At 36.0% G+C, this 16,930-nt stretch overlaps 3 protein-coding genes and 1 long non-coding RNA gene across 4 annotated transcripts; 2 read left to right on the top strand and 2 right to left on the bottom strand.

The window, feature by feature from the left end:
• On the bottom strand, positions 2,431-3,980 carry LOC104740155. Its single transcript, XR_760162.2, has 5 exons — positions 3,608-3,980; positions 3,310-3,354; positions 3,037-3,163; positions 2,827-2,941; positions 2,431-2,734 (listed from the first exon to the last, which is right to left on the bottom strand). It is a non-coding gene; the product is annotated as an uncharacterized LOC104740155 (long non-coding RNA).
• Positions 5,289-7,316, top strand: LOC104740154 (probable xyloglucan endotransglucosylase/hydrolase protein 28). Its single transcript, XM_010460682.2, has 4 exons — positions 5,289-5,665; positions 5,778-5,878; positions 6,076-6,284; positions 6,696-7,316. The coding sequence occupies exons 1-4, from the start codon at positions 5,482-5,484 to the stop codon at positions 7,198-7,200; spliced, it is 999 nt and encodes a 332-aa protein (XP_010458984.1). The 5' UTR covers positions 5,289-5,481; the 3' UTR covers positions 7,201-7,316.
• Positions 8,552-11,938, top strand: LOC104740153. The gene is made up of 9 exons (XM_010460681.2): positions 8,552-8,797; positions 8,952-9,650; positions 9,871-9,975; positions 10,065-10,168; positions 10,243-10,360; positions 10,441-10,548; positions 10,636-10,748; positions 10,864-11,018; positions 11,105-11,938. Exons 2-9 carry the CDS (start codon positions 9,074-9,076, stop codon positions 11,700-11,702), a joined length of 1,878 nt encoding a protein of 625 aa, XP_010458983.1. The 5' UTR covers positions 8,552-8,797; positions 8,952-9,073; the 3' UTR covers positions 11,703-11,938.
• On the bottom strand, positions 13,646-15,976 carry LOC104740152 (purple acid phosphatase 3-like). Its single transcript, XM_010460680.2, has 7 exons — positions 15,677-15,976; positions 15,435-15,591; positions 15,202-15,309; positions 14,943-15,070; positions 14,266-14,394; positions 14,078-14,145; positions 13,646-13,941 (listed from the first exon to the last, which is right to left on the bottom strand). The coding sequence occupies exons 1-7, from the start codon at positions 15,875-15,877 to the stop codon at positions 13,722-13,724; spliced, it is 1,011 nt and encodes a 336-aa protein (XP_010458982.1). The 5' UTR covers positions 15,878-15,976; the 3' UTR covers positions 13,646-13,721.

Here is a 16,930-nt window from a genome sequence, read left to right as displayed (position 1 = left end):
TTTTTTTTTTTTTTTTTTTTTGACTAAAAAATGGTCAACTATCTTGACCAATTTTTCATCAAATACTTTGACCGATTCAACAATATAGTTATTTATCTTGCTTGAAAATGTAGTCTTAAATATTTTTGTAATAAAATCTTCTTCTTTTGTTACCTAGGAGCATAGCATATATTTGAATATATAATTTTAAAAAGTGTATTTTGATAGTTTTTCAATGAATTAGTTCGGTCAAATAGCATAAAATACATGTAAGAATCCATGTTCAATTATTTTTACTTGTAGTATAATGATATAATCAAATACCTAAGAGGGAGAAATATATAGGTTTTTCATGATTTTATTCATTGTCTCGATACAATACACGAGTACTAGATTAGAACCGTAATAGAGAATGGGTTGAAATTCTTTTGATTTATATTATAATTTTTATATAATATAATTTATGTGATTGTTTTTAAAAGTTGTTGTGAATAAAATATTATGAAATAAAATCATATGCTAAATATGAGGACTTGAAATTTTTTTAGATTTTTTATGATTGTTCCGCGAATTAGCCTAAATTTTTTGAAATTTATCAAATCAATCATAATAAACATAATTTCTGCCATTTTAATATATAGTTGCTATTATAATCGAAAATCACTCATAATCCGCGGAATAGTGATTAATTTTTAAGATTCTGTTGCCTAATATTATGTGTAGATTTTTTTTTTTTTTGAATATCCTTTTTAAGAGAATCTGAAATCGAGATTTGGTTACAACCCATATAACATATAAGTATAACCTATCAAATAATTAATTTTATAACCCATATTATATACTCTACAAAATAGGTTGTGTACTTCCGTTTTATTATATAGGAGATATATCACTAATTGATCTTAGATGACATGAGTGCATATGACTAGTGGTTTACCAAAAAAAAAAGGATGACATATGAGTATGGTACATTAGAAGAAGTATGATGTAAAGACAGGCATGAACTTTTCTACATACTTCTTTTTTAATAATATAATTCTCATAGTACAAAGATACTTAACTAGTATGGTACATTTCAGGCCTTGAAACATAAAAGGCCCATAACTGTTTCTCACGGTACAAAATCGCATGGCCTTACAAGTGATCATATAAACCAGTTCCCACTAATCGGTCACGCACGCTGATCAACTTATTTTATTTGGGGATAAATAATGCACAAAACCAAATCTCGGATCGTAGCCGTTGGATCCAGCAAAATAAACTTAAAAAAGTACCCACATGCATGGGAGGAAAATCCCCATGAAGAAACTAACGGCTTAGATTTACCAACTTGACATTTGATGCAAACAAAATATCTCACGTTAATATTCCACATTGGGATCTTCCATTAGATTCCATGAGCTCCAGAGCTAACACAACGGGCACGTTAGCAGAATGCAGCAGAACACACTCTTTTTCTTCGCTAATTTGCTCTCATCAAACTTGTTGGGACGATGACCGTTGTGAGTTCCCAAATTATTTATTAGTAAATTCCAACTTTTCTAACCAAAGCCAAGAAGAAACAAATATTAATATAGATAGTATTTGTTTTTCATACCATATATATGTCCATATCTACACACAAGAATGATATTGTGAATTTGCTTTATTTATGTAACGCGCGTGAAGCAATTGCGGACCTACCCACCTGACAAAGGGTATTAACGGCGTCAAAGTTGCCGTTAATTGCGCTTCTGAATACTAAATTTTATATATATCAATGCCATTATCAGTGGGCACCATCACAAGAGAGGTCCAACGGCTACTTGATGCTGATGTGTAAGAAATGTGTAATACATTAGCTAGCACTCACCGAACATAATTTAAGCCCCAGTCTGAAACAAATTCAGACTCATAAGCCATTCACAAAAATTAGCAAACAACAAATTATGTGTAATGTATCATATTCTTCATAATTTATACAAAGTTACCCTATAAGCAAAGGGAATGTATGAGAAATTGCTTAAGAGGGGTATTCAACTTGTTTTTTTTAAGGATTTTAAATTATTGTTAAAATCTTTGTTTTTTTTAAGGATTTTAAATTATTGTTAAAATCTTTTGTTATTCAATCAAGAAATTTTAAAAATCTTATGAAATCCTATGTTATTCAACTAAGATTTATATAAAATCATTTAAAATAATTTAGAATCTCTTGTTATTCAATCAAGAGTTTATAAAACCAACTTTAAATCTCTTGTTATTCAAAATATCACAACTTTTTTTAGATTGCTACTTTGAATGATTTTAGGAGACCTTTTTCTTCTTTTTAGTTGAAAAATAATCTTCTCAAAATCATACCCTTTAACATAGAATTTTGAAGGATTTCGTCTAACCCAAAACCATAGAGCCAGAATAGCTCACTTCTTTTTATAAACTTCTTCATCTTTATCCCGATTGCCATACGACTACGAGGATTCAAAAACTCTTGCTTTTCTCATGAAAGGTATCAACGAAGGTGAACCTTCAATTTAACTAATTTCGGAAATTTGGGAAAGTGAAAGAGAACAATATGAATACATACGTACCCACACAGAGGTTAATTAAAGGACTATCAGGCATTAGTTTATATGCTTCAAGGTATTCTCTTGCAGCATCTTGATGTCGGCTTGTCACGGTGAAGTGATGACCAGCAATTAGAATGGGCGGTACACAATCTCTATACTTACTCCTTAGATGATGCATGAACTTAGCTTCAGTTGATGCTCTTTTCCCTAATCTGCACATAATAATCATAATATGATATTAATTTGGTAAAGTCGTAAACAAAACATGCTTACAATACTCTCCAAGTGAAATGTCGCTCTCTACCTTGAAATGACTCTGTAATAGCAGTTCCAGGCATTCAAACGATACGGATGTTGTTGGATGACATATCTTACACAGTCAAACCACTGCTTTGGATCCATTGTATCACATGATATTTCTGTAAATATTATAAGAAGAAAGGGAGTTAAACACAGGTAATAAACCCAGCTGTAAGATCTACAAGACATGATTTATCAAGGTTGCGTTAGGTACTAGCTCCAAGTGACTGAAGTTCCTTTTTTATCTCAACAGGCAGCATTTTAGCATCCAATCTCCGAGCAAGATTAACTATCTCCAAAGCTTCCCAATATCTTGGCAGGGATGCCAACGCTTTGCACAACTACAAAACAGATAACTTTAGGAGTCATGAAAAACATAAAGCAATATGGTATCAAGGAAGCTATACGGTCATAAGCAAGAAAAAAAGTATGTAAAAGCAACGATATTCAATATACTAGATAATGGTAAAAGATAACAGTTAATTACATCCACGAAAAGATGGTGATACTCTTCATCTTTGATAGCTTCTTCCTGAGTACAAAAGTCAAAGGATAAGCCCAGTCAATATAAAAAGGGAAAAGCATTTTTATGTTTCAAACAAGAGGTCAGAACCGACAATAATGTTTCAAACAAAGAGGTCAGAGAAAATTCGCATAAAAACTGTCAAAGTGTTGTTTAATGAAGTAATGTACCATGAGGACAAAATCTTAGGTAAAATATGCACTCGCTTAGACAATGCATGCAGAAAATCCCCAAAAAAGAGACTACAATTTTCTCTACTGACCTGGTTTTTCCGGAGGAGAAAGCACTAATACAGCTTCATCTCGTTTGCCATCTTCTAGGAGGAGTGAAGCCAGAGTTATGCGAACATCAACCGTATCACTGAGTTCATTCAAAGCTGAGGAATATTTCAGTTGGCAGCAAATCAATTAGAAACAAATGAGAAATTCTCCGGTAACGCTGCTGATCACAAGTTTTTTTGATCGATAGGTGTTTTGATCGACAGTTTTAACGAGCACGAAGCACCTGTTCGTGGTGTTCATTTTCACACTTGTCAGCCTTTATTCGTCTCCGGAGGTATACATATATATGCTTTCTTCTGTTCATCTAGAATTTAACATAAAGCTTTTTCCTTGTTATTGACGTCAAAAAAAAAGTCTCATCATTGGGAATAAAATCAAACAAAGTTTCCTAATAAAATCTCATAGAATCTGATAGAATCACATTTCATTCTCTAAAACAAAAATAAAAATAAATCTAAAACGCAAACAAATCTCCTAAACATCTCCTAAATCTTACAAAATTCTAAAATATTAAAATATTCCAAAATCCTTAAAAAACAAGTTGAATATCCCTGTAAGAGTCTTAGCACAGCGTTACAAAATATTCCATGACAACTAATTAAGCGAAATAAGGAGTTATTTTTCTTAACGAGAAATAAAAGAATCTTCATATGCTACGTTAAATACGAAATAGTCAAAACATCAATTATACTATATGCTTTTAATATACCTCCGGGTCAGCGAGTCACTATTGTTGTAGTAAAATTTTGCAGGTGTTAGGTGGAAATAGTTACTTCATGTATTATAGTTCGAGTAGGCAATTAAAGTTGCTTTACACTTAATAAGTTCACTAACCAGTACGATACCGTTTACGCTTATCGATCATTCATTGGCACAGCTCCGCGGTGGTGTCAAACGTTACATCCTGACCATTCATCCCCGATGATCCTCCTGCAGCTTCGACACAAAGTCATTTTTCCACCCACGTTGATTTTTTATGTATCCACACTTGTCTTATTGGAAAGAAAGCTACAATTGAGAAGAGAAAATTCACAATTTTAAACACAAAACAAATATGAGTTGTTTTTATGTATATATTATTCCTACCTACACTGTTACAATGATTGAAACAAATTTTGTGTACAGAACTTATAACCTTTTTTCATCTCTATAGATATTTCTTTTTCTTTATTTTTTTTTCGGAAAGCAAAAATAAAAATAAAATAGCAAGTGTTAGTGACTCTACCTGTGACTATCTGTCGGGACACATGTGTAAGCAGCAAAGCACACCCTATGCTTTCTTCTTGCTACTCTTGTTTTTTCTCTCCTGTCTTTAATACTACCATACCATCTGTAAATTAAAAATATCTGATTGTCTTAAAAATGTAAATAATTATTTTTACGTTATTATAAGTCTCTTTTGATTATTACCATTGTGTTAATCAAAATCTTCCTATTACTACATTGATCTAACAAGAGTAATAAAACTGAAATTTAGTTAATTTTATGTAGAATCATAGTTTAAGATTCCATCAGTGTAATTGCCAATTACAAGAATCTTTAGGAAAAAGTTATAGCATTTTAAAAAATATTTTACTGGTCCAGTGCAATAAATAAAGAAAAGTAATTAGGGAAAACAAAACAAGCTGACATTATATTTATATGAAGATTAAAAAGTGTATAAACCAACCATAGCCAGACGTACTCTGGCCTCACATCATATACTACTATTTTTCCTCACTATCCTCTAACTCTCTTCTGTCCCAACACATCTCTCCATAGCTCGTCCTCAATACGCTATTTATCCATTTGTATCTCTTCTCTTTTCCTCCTTGCTTGTAATATTATTATACACATAAACGGTTTACATAAAGAAATGGGATTCTTAACTCGTTTTCTTGTTTTCCTATCACTCTTCACCGGTTTGGTTTCTGGATTCGCTCTACAAAAGCTTCCTCTTATACAGTTCGACGAAGGTTACACACAGCTGTTCGGTGACCAGAATCTATTCGTTCACAGAGACGGCAAATCTGTCCGGTTAACGCTCGATGAAAGAACCGGTTCGTGTTTCTTGTTCTGTTCCTCTTGAGTCTGTTTTTTGTGTTTTGTTTTCCTGTCTATGTTTCTTGATTAGTTTTGATGATGAATTAACAAAAACCATGTTTTATACAGGTTCTGGGTTTGCCTCAAATGATATTTACTTACATGGGTTCTTCAGTTCTTCTATCAAGTTACCATCAGATTACTCTGCAGGAGTTGTCATAGCCTTTTATGTAAGCAACAATCTCTAAAACAAATATGCTGATTTTCACCAAAAAAAACCCCACAATGGATTCATATGTTTTTAGCTATTTGGGTCCACCCAAAACTATATATTTCTTCTCATGATTCTTTTGTTTCCCCCCCCCCAACCGACCTATAGAAAAAACATAAATCTTGAAAACGTTTTTTTTTTTTTGGTCATGCTCAGCTATCAAATGGGGACTTGTATGAGAAGAATCATGACGAGATTGATTTTGAGTTCTTGGGGAATATTAGAGGCAAAGAATGGAGGATTCAGACGAACATATACGGTAATGGAAGCACACATTTGGGCAGAGAAGAAAGATACAATCTTTGGTTTGATCCGACTGAGGAGTTCCATCAATACAGTATCCTCTGGTCTCTTTCTCACATCATGTAAGTTCTAACAAAAAAAATGCAAATCCCATCTTAATTAGTTTAGAAATTTAACTATGGCAATTAGAATAGTGACTATGAGTCGTTAGATAGGGCTTTATGAGTCTTACAATGATCTTGGAGACTCATTAGCCGTTACTTGATGTTTCTATTTAAGGAAAGCTAAGCTGGGTCTATGCGAGGTGAGATGGTGACTTGAATTCAACAATTATATAAGTATAGCTGGTGGATGTAGTTTCTTGTTTTGGAAAGTTATTAAATTTACAGCTTTCGATTTTTGGCAACAACAGAGTACCCAAACTGAATATTTTCGTAAAAAGAATCTAACTCCATTTCACTAAAAAGCTGATTTTTTTTAACAAAAATTGTCACCGTTTAGATAACTTTCATGATTCTTTTTTTCTATTGCAGATTTTATGTGGACAATGTTCCGATCAGAGAAGTGAAACGCACGGCGTCAATGGGCGGTGACTTCCCGGCGAAGCCAATGTCTCTGTACGCAACCATATGGGATGGCTCTAAATGGGCAACTGATGGAGGTAAATACGGTGTAAATTACAAGTATGCCCCTTACGTCACTCAGTTCACTGATCTAATCCTCCACGGCTGCGCCGTCGACCCAACCGAGAAGTTTCCGAGCTGCGAAGATGAAGCGGTCGAGAATCTCCGGCTAGCATCAGAGATAACGGTGTCTCAAAGGAAACAAATGGAGAGTTTCCGACGGAAACACATGACTTATTCGTATTGTTACGACCATATGAGGTACAAGGTGGTTTTGTCGGAATGTGTTGTGAATCCAGCCGAAGCTAAGCGTCTCAGGGTCTACGATCCTGTCACATTCGGTGGGATTCCTCGTGGCCACCGGCGTGGGAAGCACCGGAGCAAGAACCGCTTAGCTGGAACTGAGTCAATATGAATCGGTGTATATTGTTGTTCAGCTAGAGGACATTTTTGGCATTTTCTGTCTTGTATAGGAATATGAATTATGGACTTATTAAGAGAATAATGGAATGACACCGATATATTTTAATTTCCTCCATTTCAAAAAAACTTATGCAATGTCAAATTTGCATAAAATTGTCAACAAAAAAAAAAGTCTTTTCTTGTCTTTTTTTTTCCTGTATGCATTTATGTTCTCACTATCTTGGATTTTCAACAAAATTTAGTATGTTTGTCTACTTTGTACACGTAGCGCTATGGACAAGTGTTCATTGGGTCTTTGTTGACTTATTTATCTATTTTGTCTGACCATATTATTCATTCAGTGCATTTACATATACAAAAATTGTGTCAATGGTAATGTCATTTCGAGGCACATCGATGTAAGAACTCGTGGGTCCGTTTATGGATGACTTGTGTTGCGTGCGATTTCTTCCATTTATTTAAATTGTAATATTGATGTTTTGGGACTTATGTAATAGATCACTGCCATATGTTTCCTAAAAAAAGTTAAATACAAAAACTCGATAAGTGGTTTGGTTAGGATTACATTAAAAAGTAAGATAACAACGGCTAACACGAATCTCCTCTATACGTGTTATCTTGGTTATGCATACGACGATAATTAATAAATGACTTTGGTAAAGAAAGAATGAAATTCGTAGTTAGTGCCTTAGTGGGATGTAAAAGCTTGGGTTATTTAGTCAATATCAGCTTTTACATATTACAGCATGTTTGTCGACTTACTAATCTAAATTATCATAAGCCTAATCAATGAAAGTTTGAACACAAACATAAAGTAAACTCTCATCTATTTTGAGATTTCACCAATATTCGTAATTCCTTTAAGAAATATATGTCGTGGGAATGGACCCAAAACTTTAACAAAATGCCATAACTTTTACCAAACGTATAAAATCTATATATCTCATTTGGGGTCATGATTCATATTAAATCTTATCATATGATACCATGGGCCATAAGGCCCATTTGATTCAAAAGCAACAAAAAAAGTGACGTGATAAAATGCTTAAATTAACCGGCATCTTTTAAAAAGATGCGGAATCTCGATTTCGTTCCAAAATCTAATATGTATGCATATAAAATAAATTAAAGAGACCTAATAATACACTAAACATGAAACTAATTCGATTAGTGTAAGAATGAATTAATCGAAATTTTGCATTTGGGAACAGAAGATTGTAAAACTGCGTAATTATGGAAGTGTAATTTATTTTGACAATTTTATGGAAGGACAAAAAAAGAGAGAGTGTAAAAAGAGAGTGAGTGATGAATTCAAAAGCCACCGTTTAAGACTCTTAAACGCATGCGTCTTAACTAAGCAAAAAAAGCAAAAAAAAAAAAAAATCTTCTCTTACCCTTTACACCTCTTTCCTTGAAAAACCCTAGATCTCTCTCTCACCCTTTTAGGGAAGCTTCCCTTAAGTTTTTATACATCACTTTAACTAAGATTACTCTCCTCTCTTTATTTCACTCAGCTTCACGTTGAAGACGAGATTACTCGATTCGCCCAGATCTGTCATCGTTTACTTCAAAAACCCTTCACATTTATGGTGATTGCTTCTCTAATATCGTTTTGGGTTTAGTGTTTTTTCCCAAAATTTACCTCTTTTTTTTGTGGGTTTCATCTGAATTCCCAGGATTTAGTGTGTGATCTCGTTGAATTGAATCAAAATCTGATCTTTTTATTTGTTTTTGATTCTGCAGATCTGTTTGAAGGAAGCTATGACTTGTGTTTGTTGTTATTGAGAAATTAAAGGAACGATTTTTATTTTTATAATCTGAAGTCAAAAGATACTTGCTTTATTTGTTGTTGATTGTTGCCACAAATGGCAATGCCACCAGGAAATGTTACTGCTCCTTCTGAGAAATTGCAGTTCCCTCCGGTCGCCGGAAACTGGATCCCCGACGAGAGAGACGGGTTTATCTCGTGGCTGCGTGCGGAGTTCGCTGCGGCTAACGCGATCATTGATTCCCTCTGTCAGCATTTACAAACGATCGGAGATCAGAACGAATACGAGTCAGTGATCGGAAGCATCCATCACCGTCGTTTAGGCTGGTCTCAAGTTCTCACTATGCAACAGTTTTACCCAGTTGCTGAGGTTTCTTACAATCTTCAGCAGATCGCTTGGAAAAGGCAACAGCAGATGCCACCTCAGAGGCATTACAGTTCTTCTGATCAGGTTGGGAAATTTGGAGGAAGGAGATCAGGGCCTGGTGGGTTTAACAAGCATCATGGTGGCGGTGGTGGTGGTTACAGAGGATCTGATTCGATGGCGAGAAATGGGCATAGTTTCAATTCCACTTCGGATTACCATAGTGTAAGCAGTGATCGTGTTGAGCATCGGGAGGAAGCCAAGCTAGCAAGTGATGTTAAGGCTTTATCTGTTACAGAGGAGAAGAAAGGTAATCGAATAGTCTTTGTTTGGCTTCAAGGCTTTGCTTGCTTGTAAGAAAAGCAAACTTCTTTTGCTGCTCAATCCTTTTTGCAATTTGGTATGACTGTATGAGATAGTGCATTGTGTTTATTGTGGAACATTTTGGTGGTGGATGTTACGGTTTTAGTCTTGGGACTCGTAGCTTTACAGAAAATGTAAATATTGTTTGTGTTTTGTCTGTGGGACAGATGTTAGCGAGAAACCGAAGAGCGTTAGTAAAGACGAGAAAAAAGTGGAAAAAGCTGCAGGTCAAGAGGAGATAGTGAACCATAAGTGTAACTCGGCTTCTAAAGGTACTTTGGAAAACCTGATTTCTTGGTTTTTTCACCGGATATTAGACTTGGTTGCAATGTTCCGATTATGCGTTGTTTCTATCGTTCAGATAACAGTCTCAGTTCTGAGCAAAAGCAAGAAGAGAAAGATAAAGAGTGTCCTGCAAGCATGGCAAAGACTTTTGTTGTCCAAGAGATGTATGAAGCGAAAATGGTGAGTTAGATCTTCTTTAGTGTCTATCTATAGTTTAGGCCTAGGACACTAAGTTGCTGAGTTTTGTTGAGTAGGTTAATGTTGTCGAAGGGTTGAAGCTATACGACAAAATGGTTGACGCAAAGGAGGTTTCTCAACTCGTTTCTCTTGTAAACAATCTGAGACTTTCTGGTAGAAGAGGTCAACTTCAAAGTAAGAATCTTGTTTGCTCTACTGTAAGGGTTCAACTTGTTTTTAGCTGGGTCTTAAACTGTTGGTTTAATGGGAAACAGGTGAGGCATATGTGGGTTATAAGCGGCCAAACAGAGGACATGGACGCGAGATGATCCAACTTGGTCTCCCCATAGCTGATACGCCGCCTGAGGATGAGAGTATCAAAGGCATGTCCTTTAATGTTCTCCCATAATTTCCTCTCTACTTATAATTTTCTGTGTATGGGTTAACATGAGATATCGGTTTTAATGCAGATCGAAGAGTAGAGCCAATCCCATCAGCTCTTTCAGACATCATTGAACGTTTGGTCTCTAAGCAAATCATTCCTGTGAAACCAGACGCTTGCATCATTGACTTCTTCAGCGAGGTTAAAGTTAAACTGATTGCTAAATTCGTTAAAACCCCTAAAACTATTTTGTTTCTGTTAAACTTTTAACAAAGTAGGAGTTTTCTTTTGTCTCTCTATTGATTGTGAACCATAGGGAGATCACTCGCAGCCCCATATGTATGTTCCTTGGTTTGGACGACCCGTGTGTGTCTTGTCCTTGTTTGAATGCGATTTCACATTTGGAAGAGTCATTGTCTCTGATCATCCTGGCGACTACAAGGGCTCTCTCAAGCTGTCTCTCACTCCCGGGTAAACTAATATCACTTATTCTGCAAATTTGAGAAATCTTTCAGTCCTATTTTGTCATCAATCATTTTTTGGTACTTTTAAAACAGATCGGTTCTTTTGGTGGAAGGCAAATCTGCAAATCTTGCTAAGTATGCAGTTCACTCAACGCGAAAGCAACGGGTACTCATCACCTTCATCAAATCCAAACCGAGAAACTCCATAAGCGGATCTAACTGGGGACCACCGCCTAGCAGATCGCCGAATCACCACATCCGTCACCCAACTGGACCACCTAAACACTACCCTGTTATCCCAACAACTGGTGTCTTGCCCACACCGTCTCACCGCCCTCCAAACGGAGCTGTACAACCGATGTTCATTGCCCCTTCTCCTCCTCCTCCGCTCGCTGCTCCAATGCCGTTCCCAGGTGGTGTGCCACCAGGGCCAACGGTGTGGCCACTGTTGCCACCTCATCCACGACACCCGCCGGCACCACAACCTCGAATGCTCATCCCTGGCACTGGTGTGTTCCTCCCACCAGGTTCAAACCAAGAAGTGGTTTCACAAGGCTCCCCAGAGAAAACAGACAACAGCGACGGAAGCAGCAAGGCTGCAGAAGGAAAGTTAGATGCTGTGAAAACGAAGGAAGAGGCTGCTGCAGGGGAATACGATGGCAGTAGTACTAATGGTAAACAGAGCAATTAGCTGAAGAAGAGAGGAGATAGAGCAAAGAGAGGAAACTAGTTTTTGGGAGATATGAATTCTGAGGTGCAGTTTATTTATATAAACTGTAAAAAAAAGAGCGGCGAATTCGATGAAATGTCGTTTGTTTTTGCCACTTTTGAGGAATTATTTTTAGGAGAGAAGCAAAAGAGACGAAAAGCAAAATTTACCCGTTTTCTTACTCTCAGGAAATCATCATTTATCTTTTTAATCCTTTCTATTAGATTTTCATCTCTGCTACATTTAGCTTACACTTTTGGATCTTCCTATTACAACTGAAACAATCATATCTATATTTGTACATAATAATATATACCTTTCTTTCTCCCAAGTCCCAAACATGTCTGAAGATTCTCAAGATATTAAGTTACAGTTGTTTTTTTTCCTGAGTATTATTATTCATGCCAACTGAAAATAATACGACACAATCTCATCCACAAAAATTAGAGTAGTATTCACGTGAGTCCTGTAACCACATATTATCATATACTGTAATCCTGGATTTACTATATATTATATTTAAAGAGAATCTGTGCATAGGACAAAAGATATGTGAAATAGTCGTATCTAATCTTTATGGATGAGAATCGGACCCAGTTGTGTCCCTAACTGCAGTCTATAGTATAGGCAAGGCTTAAATGGTCCTGGAAATTATGATTGTAAATTAAGTTGTATACAAGAAGAGAACCCTTTTAGTAATACTCTTTCGCGCGTAGCCCATACGCGCGTCTCTCTTCTCTCTCTTCTTTTTTCTTCTCGTCCTCTAGATCTAGATCTGTGTTGCCTCTCCGGTTTGCCCTTCCGGCGCCGGAGAGGGCTCTTGCCTTGCTCTTAATGAAGGTTTTGGCTTGCACAGTGAAGCAGAAGCAAGAGTGAGCGAGTTTTTTTCTCCGGCAGCGACGAGGTGTGGTTAACTCTTCGGTGATGCAACTGTGGCTCATTCAAGGCGGTCAATGAACTCCACTGTCGCTTCTTCTTTGGTTGAGGTTGACGGCAGATCAAGGTGGAGGTCCTTGAGGGCTCAACCGCGTTGGGGGTAGCTGAGGTTGCGGCGGAAGTCACCGGAGGGAAGGAGGGTTGCGTTGCTAGTCGCAGGTGATTAACGGTAAATCCTCGGATCTTAGATGGCGATTGTGGACTTAGTGGCTTCTGAGGAATTGCCTGAGCATTGTTTTTCCTCATTTGCCGCCACATTTCGCATTCACCGGGCCGGGTTAAAGAAAACTTTGTCTCGGAGAGGGAAGAAGGAGCGGAAGACAGTGGTCTCGTGTTAGATTTGGAGTTTGGCGTTTTGCTTGGTATGGGATTCGTCAACTGGAGAATCGGTTGTCGGAGGCCAGATTTGTCCAGGAGAGTTGTTCCGGGTCTGACGGTTCGTAGAAGCTGGCTCAGAGATGGGAACCGGATACTCCCTTCAAAGAGCTCGGCGCCTTCGTTTCATGCCGCCGGAGTTACGGTCGGCCTCTGCTTCCGGTGGCCACCAGGGTCCGATCAAGACTACTGGGTCGTAACCCTAATTTCCTTTCTGTTTGTGTATGTCAATCTGATGTAATGTTAATGCCTAAGCCCATTTGGGACGAGGCTTTTTAATAAAAGTAGTTCATTAAAAAAAAAAAAAAAATTGTATACAAGAATAATTAACTTTAACTAAAAAATTAATCATTTTAATATATGGAAGCATGACAGAAGATGAAACTACCTGAATTTAAAAAGTTAAAAGAGTAATCCAATGAAGCATCATTGTCTCAAGTTCGATATACTTATCACGTAGTAGTCATTTGTAGTACATTTAATTCCCATCTTAAAAAATTTCAATACTACTTGTATTCGAAAACGTACTTTTTATTCAATAAATATCTCATTGACCTTTTTCTGATGCTGCTGATACGTTATTTTCATATTAATAATGTAAGGGAATTCGGAAATTCAACGGAAATACGGTATTGATAATTTAATGATACATCATAAACAATTACGTCCGAATGTCTGATTAAATTGGTATTAAGAAGCGGAATAAAGCGCATCCTTGTAAGTCTTCCAGTGATGCAAAACGTGTCCAAAGACATCATAAAACACGACACTCAGTTCAGCTTCCGAAACGTGAACCGACATGAATCCTTGTCCATCGTAGTAAAACCTCATCTCTTGTGGGTTCACGTAGTTAACGTCACCTCCTTTCCACGCCTTGGATCCACCTCCACTTGTCATAAATTGTATTTTACTATATACGACCAAAAAGGGTGACACTTTTTATTCTACCGCGCGGACCCGTTAAGATATCTATAGTTAACTAATAGGTGCACACACACACACAAAAAATTAATAGATAATTTACGAAAAAAATAATATTATTCTACCTGTCCATGCTGCTTATGTGTTCCAAGCAATGATCATGCCCGTTGAGGTAGATATCCACTTCATTTGCCTAGTAATTCGAGGAAAAAAACAAAATAATTAGATCATTATTTGTTTTATTGGTGCATAATACATATTTCACGTGCATTTTAATGAAAATTTTATGATATAAATTGAATTGTTTTGTTACTTGAAGAATGGGTAAAATGTGCTTCTCCAACTCAATGGTGTTCCCGTGGTGGCCTGCGCTTTTAATCGTATGGTGACCAATCACTATTTTCCACTTTGCAAGAGACTCTTTCAATGCCACGTCGACTTCCTGTAGTATTACAATTATATACCTTTCGTTACTCACTCGGTAAAAGTAAAACAATTCTGCATTGGTATAATGTTGACCAATCACGTTGAATTTGCATATATACACATTACATAACTAAAAACGAGGCTCCATTTGAAAACAAACAAAAAGTACGTCCTAATATGAATATCCAATCGCAACTTTCTTTTTTTGAAAATCCAATCATAACATATATATGAAAAGTTTTGCCAAATTTGCCCCCAAAAAAAAAACATATGAAAAAGGAAAGTTTTGCATAATAAAAGAATTATTTGAAGAATAAAATGAACTAAAAATTTCCACCTCCGTTCCCATATATAGTTTCACTATCTAAATATTATACCAATCAAATCACGGAAAAGAAGTTGTGGAATTAATTGCATCAGGCTTAAGTTTCAGTCATACATAGTATACTTCATAGTATTACAGAAGTATCTGACGTAACCAAAAAGAGCAATTTCAAGATCTTTGTTAGAAGCTATATGTAGTTATATACTGTATAACTTTACTTTGTGATAGAAAATTGCTACCTTTAAGAGATTGTTGAGATATGTCTGCCTAGGCAATACGCCTCTCCAGTCATAAACATGCTTATTTGGTTGGATAAAGTATTTATCGACGAATGGAGTTGTGTCCACGAACAAAAAATCGACGATCTCTATTACAAAGAAAGAACAATTGTTGTTTTCGTAAGCGAACATGGTTACGTTGTTATATAAATATACTATAAGACAAAATCGTTTGGACCATTAATTCGAAAGTTTAAAGCCCTGAGGAAATAGGAATCACCAGCATTTACAATGAAAGATCTCATGCAAAACCATCTGTGGTCCAAAGCCCTGAGCATGGGGCTAAGTTGTGCCCTTGCGTCACCTCTATAGTCATGATTTCCTAAAACTGTAGTAGGTTAAGGAAAAATTAATTAGCACAGTGGATCGAACCATATATATTTTTAGGAAATGAAAATCCAATGGAAGTAGAATTTAAAAATGATATATAATATATAGTACTCAATATATTACCACTATACCAAGGTTTCTGCAAGCTCGAAGCGGTATAAATGTTGGTAAAAGAATCTTGAAACAGAAGATCGTGAAAGCTGGTTAACCCATTGTCGTAAAAGTTATCTCCAGTAGAAATTACAAAATCAATATCTAATTTCTCTCCGATATCTCCCATCTGTTTAATTTTTTTGTGAAACAATTTAGCCAACCATTTTGAGGTTTAATTTACACACACTATAAACTAGAGGTAACTAAAGAACCTGAAGAGCTACTTGGGACTGGTTATAGAAGCCTCTTCTTCCCCAGTCTCCGATGACTAGAAAGCTTACTGTACCGTCGGGTTTTGTCGGCTGAGATAGCCTCCGGAGCTCCCCCGTGGAACTATGGGCGGAAAATATAACAATGATCATATGATAAACGTAGAATATCAAATTTACAGGTATGTGTTTTAAGGCAGCCATTGAGAGATTAGAAAATAAACAGCTAAAGAGGAAAGAAAGATAAGGAGGAATGGTGGACTTTGTGTCTCTATATATGTAGTGTAGGCCATTTTGGTGGTTATGTTGCGAAGTCTGGACAAAAAGTATCCACCGTTTTGAGATATGTATGGCAGTTTGCTTTATATTTCATGTGTTTAATTTTAACTTTTTTGAAATTATAAACATAAAACCTACTTGAAAAAAAGTTTTTTTTAATAGAAAAATAAAACTACGAAGCTCGTATAATTTTCTCGGGTGTCATACAAAAAGACAGCATAATTCTATCCACGGCCCATGCCACAATTTTGTCGGAAATTGCCATTATTAGATGGATTTGTAGTCACATTATTGATGTGCCGTGTCACGTAAACTTCCAAATTTTCTCAATTATTGTTGACCGTTAGTCACATTATATTACAGTTTTTTTTGTTTAAATAAACAAAAATGTGAATAGTTTGGTATTAGAATATTGCAATATCCTATTACAATTGTTTTTCAAATACATCCTTACTGGATATAGAAACAAAGGTAAGTGGGCTTTCCTAAGTTATTGGGCTGAAACCCAGTTTTATATTGGAAAGAATAGATATAAAATCCTTAACCTTAGTTCATGTGATCAATTTTGCTTGAGTGATTTCATATGTTTTTTTTTTCTAACAAAATGGAGAACAAACCTTTGATTAGGAATGCCATTTGTGTAAGTTTAAAACATTCAATCCTATTCAAAATCCCTTATCCTCTCAAATCGTTTTAGAAAAGCTACAATCTAGTTCAATCTTGCTGATTCAGTCTAGTTCCTCCAAGTATTTTAGTAAACACCTTAAGGAGTTAAAGAAACAAGCATTATATGTTGGATGTTCCTTAAAGTTATATATAGTTCCTTCCTAATAGTATATGTGATGTAGTCAGCAAAGATTGACTTATGACAATAGAATCTCCGCTGAATCTCTGGTGGTCCTGGACGTGTCCTACTGTATCAAAAGTCCGATTAGCCAAGTTTAGTACCGAACCGTATAGATAGAGAAATGTCATATG

The sequence above is a fragment of the Camelina sativa genome, chromosome 14, assembly GCF_000633955.1.
Source record: "Camelina sativa cultivar DH55 chromosome 14, Cs, whole genome shotgun sequence".
Classification (NCBI taxonomy): domain Eukaryota; kingdom Viridiplantae; phylum Streptophyta; class Magnoliopsida; order Brassicales; family Brassicaceae; genus Camelina; species Camelina sativa.
The sequence above is the reverse complement of the archived record's forward strand: the minus strand, read 5'-3'. Positions and strand labels throughout refer to the sequence as shown.

Bases quoted from the DNA above. Each gene is read 5' to 3' on its own strand.
- LOC104740153 (XM_010460681.2), top strand. From the start codon at position 9,074: ATGGCAATGCCACCAGGAAATGTTACTGCTCCTTCTGAGAAATTGCAG. The intron at 10,361-10,440 runs GTAAGAATCTTG...AATGGGAAACAG, and splicing joins TAGAAGAGGTCAACTTCAAA to GTGAGGCATATGTGGGTTAT. The intron at 10,549-10,635 runs GCATGTCCTTTA...GTTTTAATGCAG, and splicing joins TGAGGATGAGAGTATCAAAG to ATCGAAGAGTAGAGCCAATC.
- LOC104740154 (XM_010460682.2), top strand. From the start codon at position 5,482: ATGGGATTCTTAACTCGTTTTCTTGTTTTCCTATCACTCTTCACCGGT. The intron at 5,879-6,075 runs GTAAGCAACAAT...GGTCATGCTCAG, and splicing joins GAGTTGTCATAGCCTTTTAT to CTATCAAATGGGGACTTGTA. The intron at 6,285-6,695 runs GTAAGTTCTAAC...TTTCTATTGCAG, and splicing joins TGGTCTCTTTCTCACATCAT to ATTTTATGTGGACAATGTTC.
- LOC104740152 (XM_010460680.2), bottom strand. From the start codon at position 15,877: ATGGCTGCCTTAAAACACATACCTGTAAATTTGATATTCTACGTTTAT. The intron at 14,395-14,942 runs GTAGCAATTTTC...GTAATACTACAG, and splicing joins ATCTCAACAATCTCTTAAAG to GAAGTCGACGTGGCATTGAA. The intron at 13,942-14,077 runs GTAGAATAATAT...GGTCGTATATAG, and splicing joins CACATAAGCAGCATGGACAG to TAAAATACAATTTATGACAA.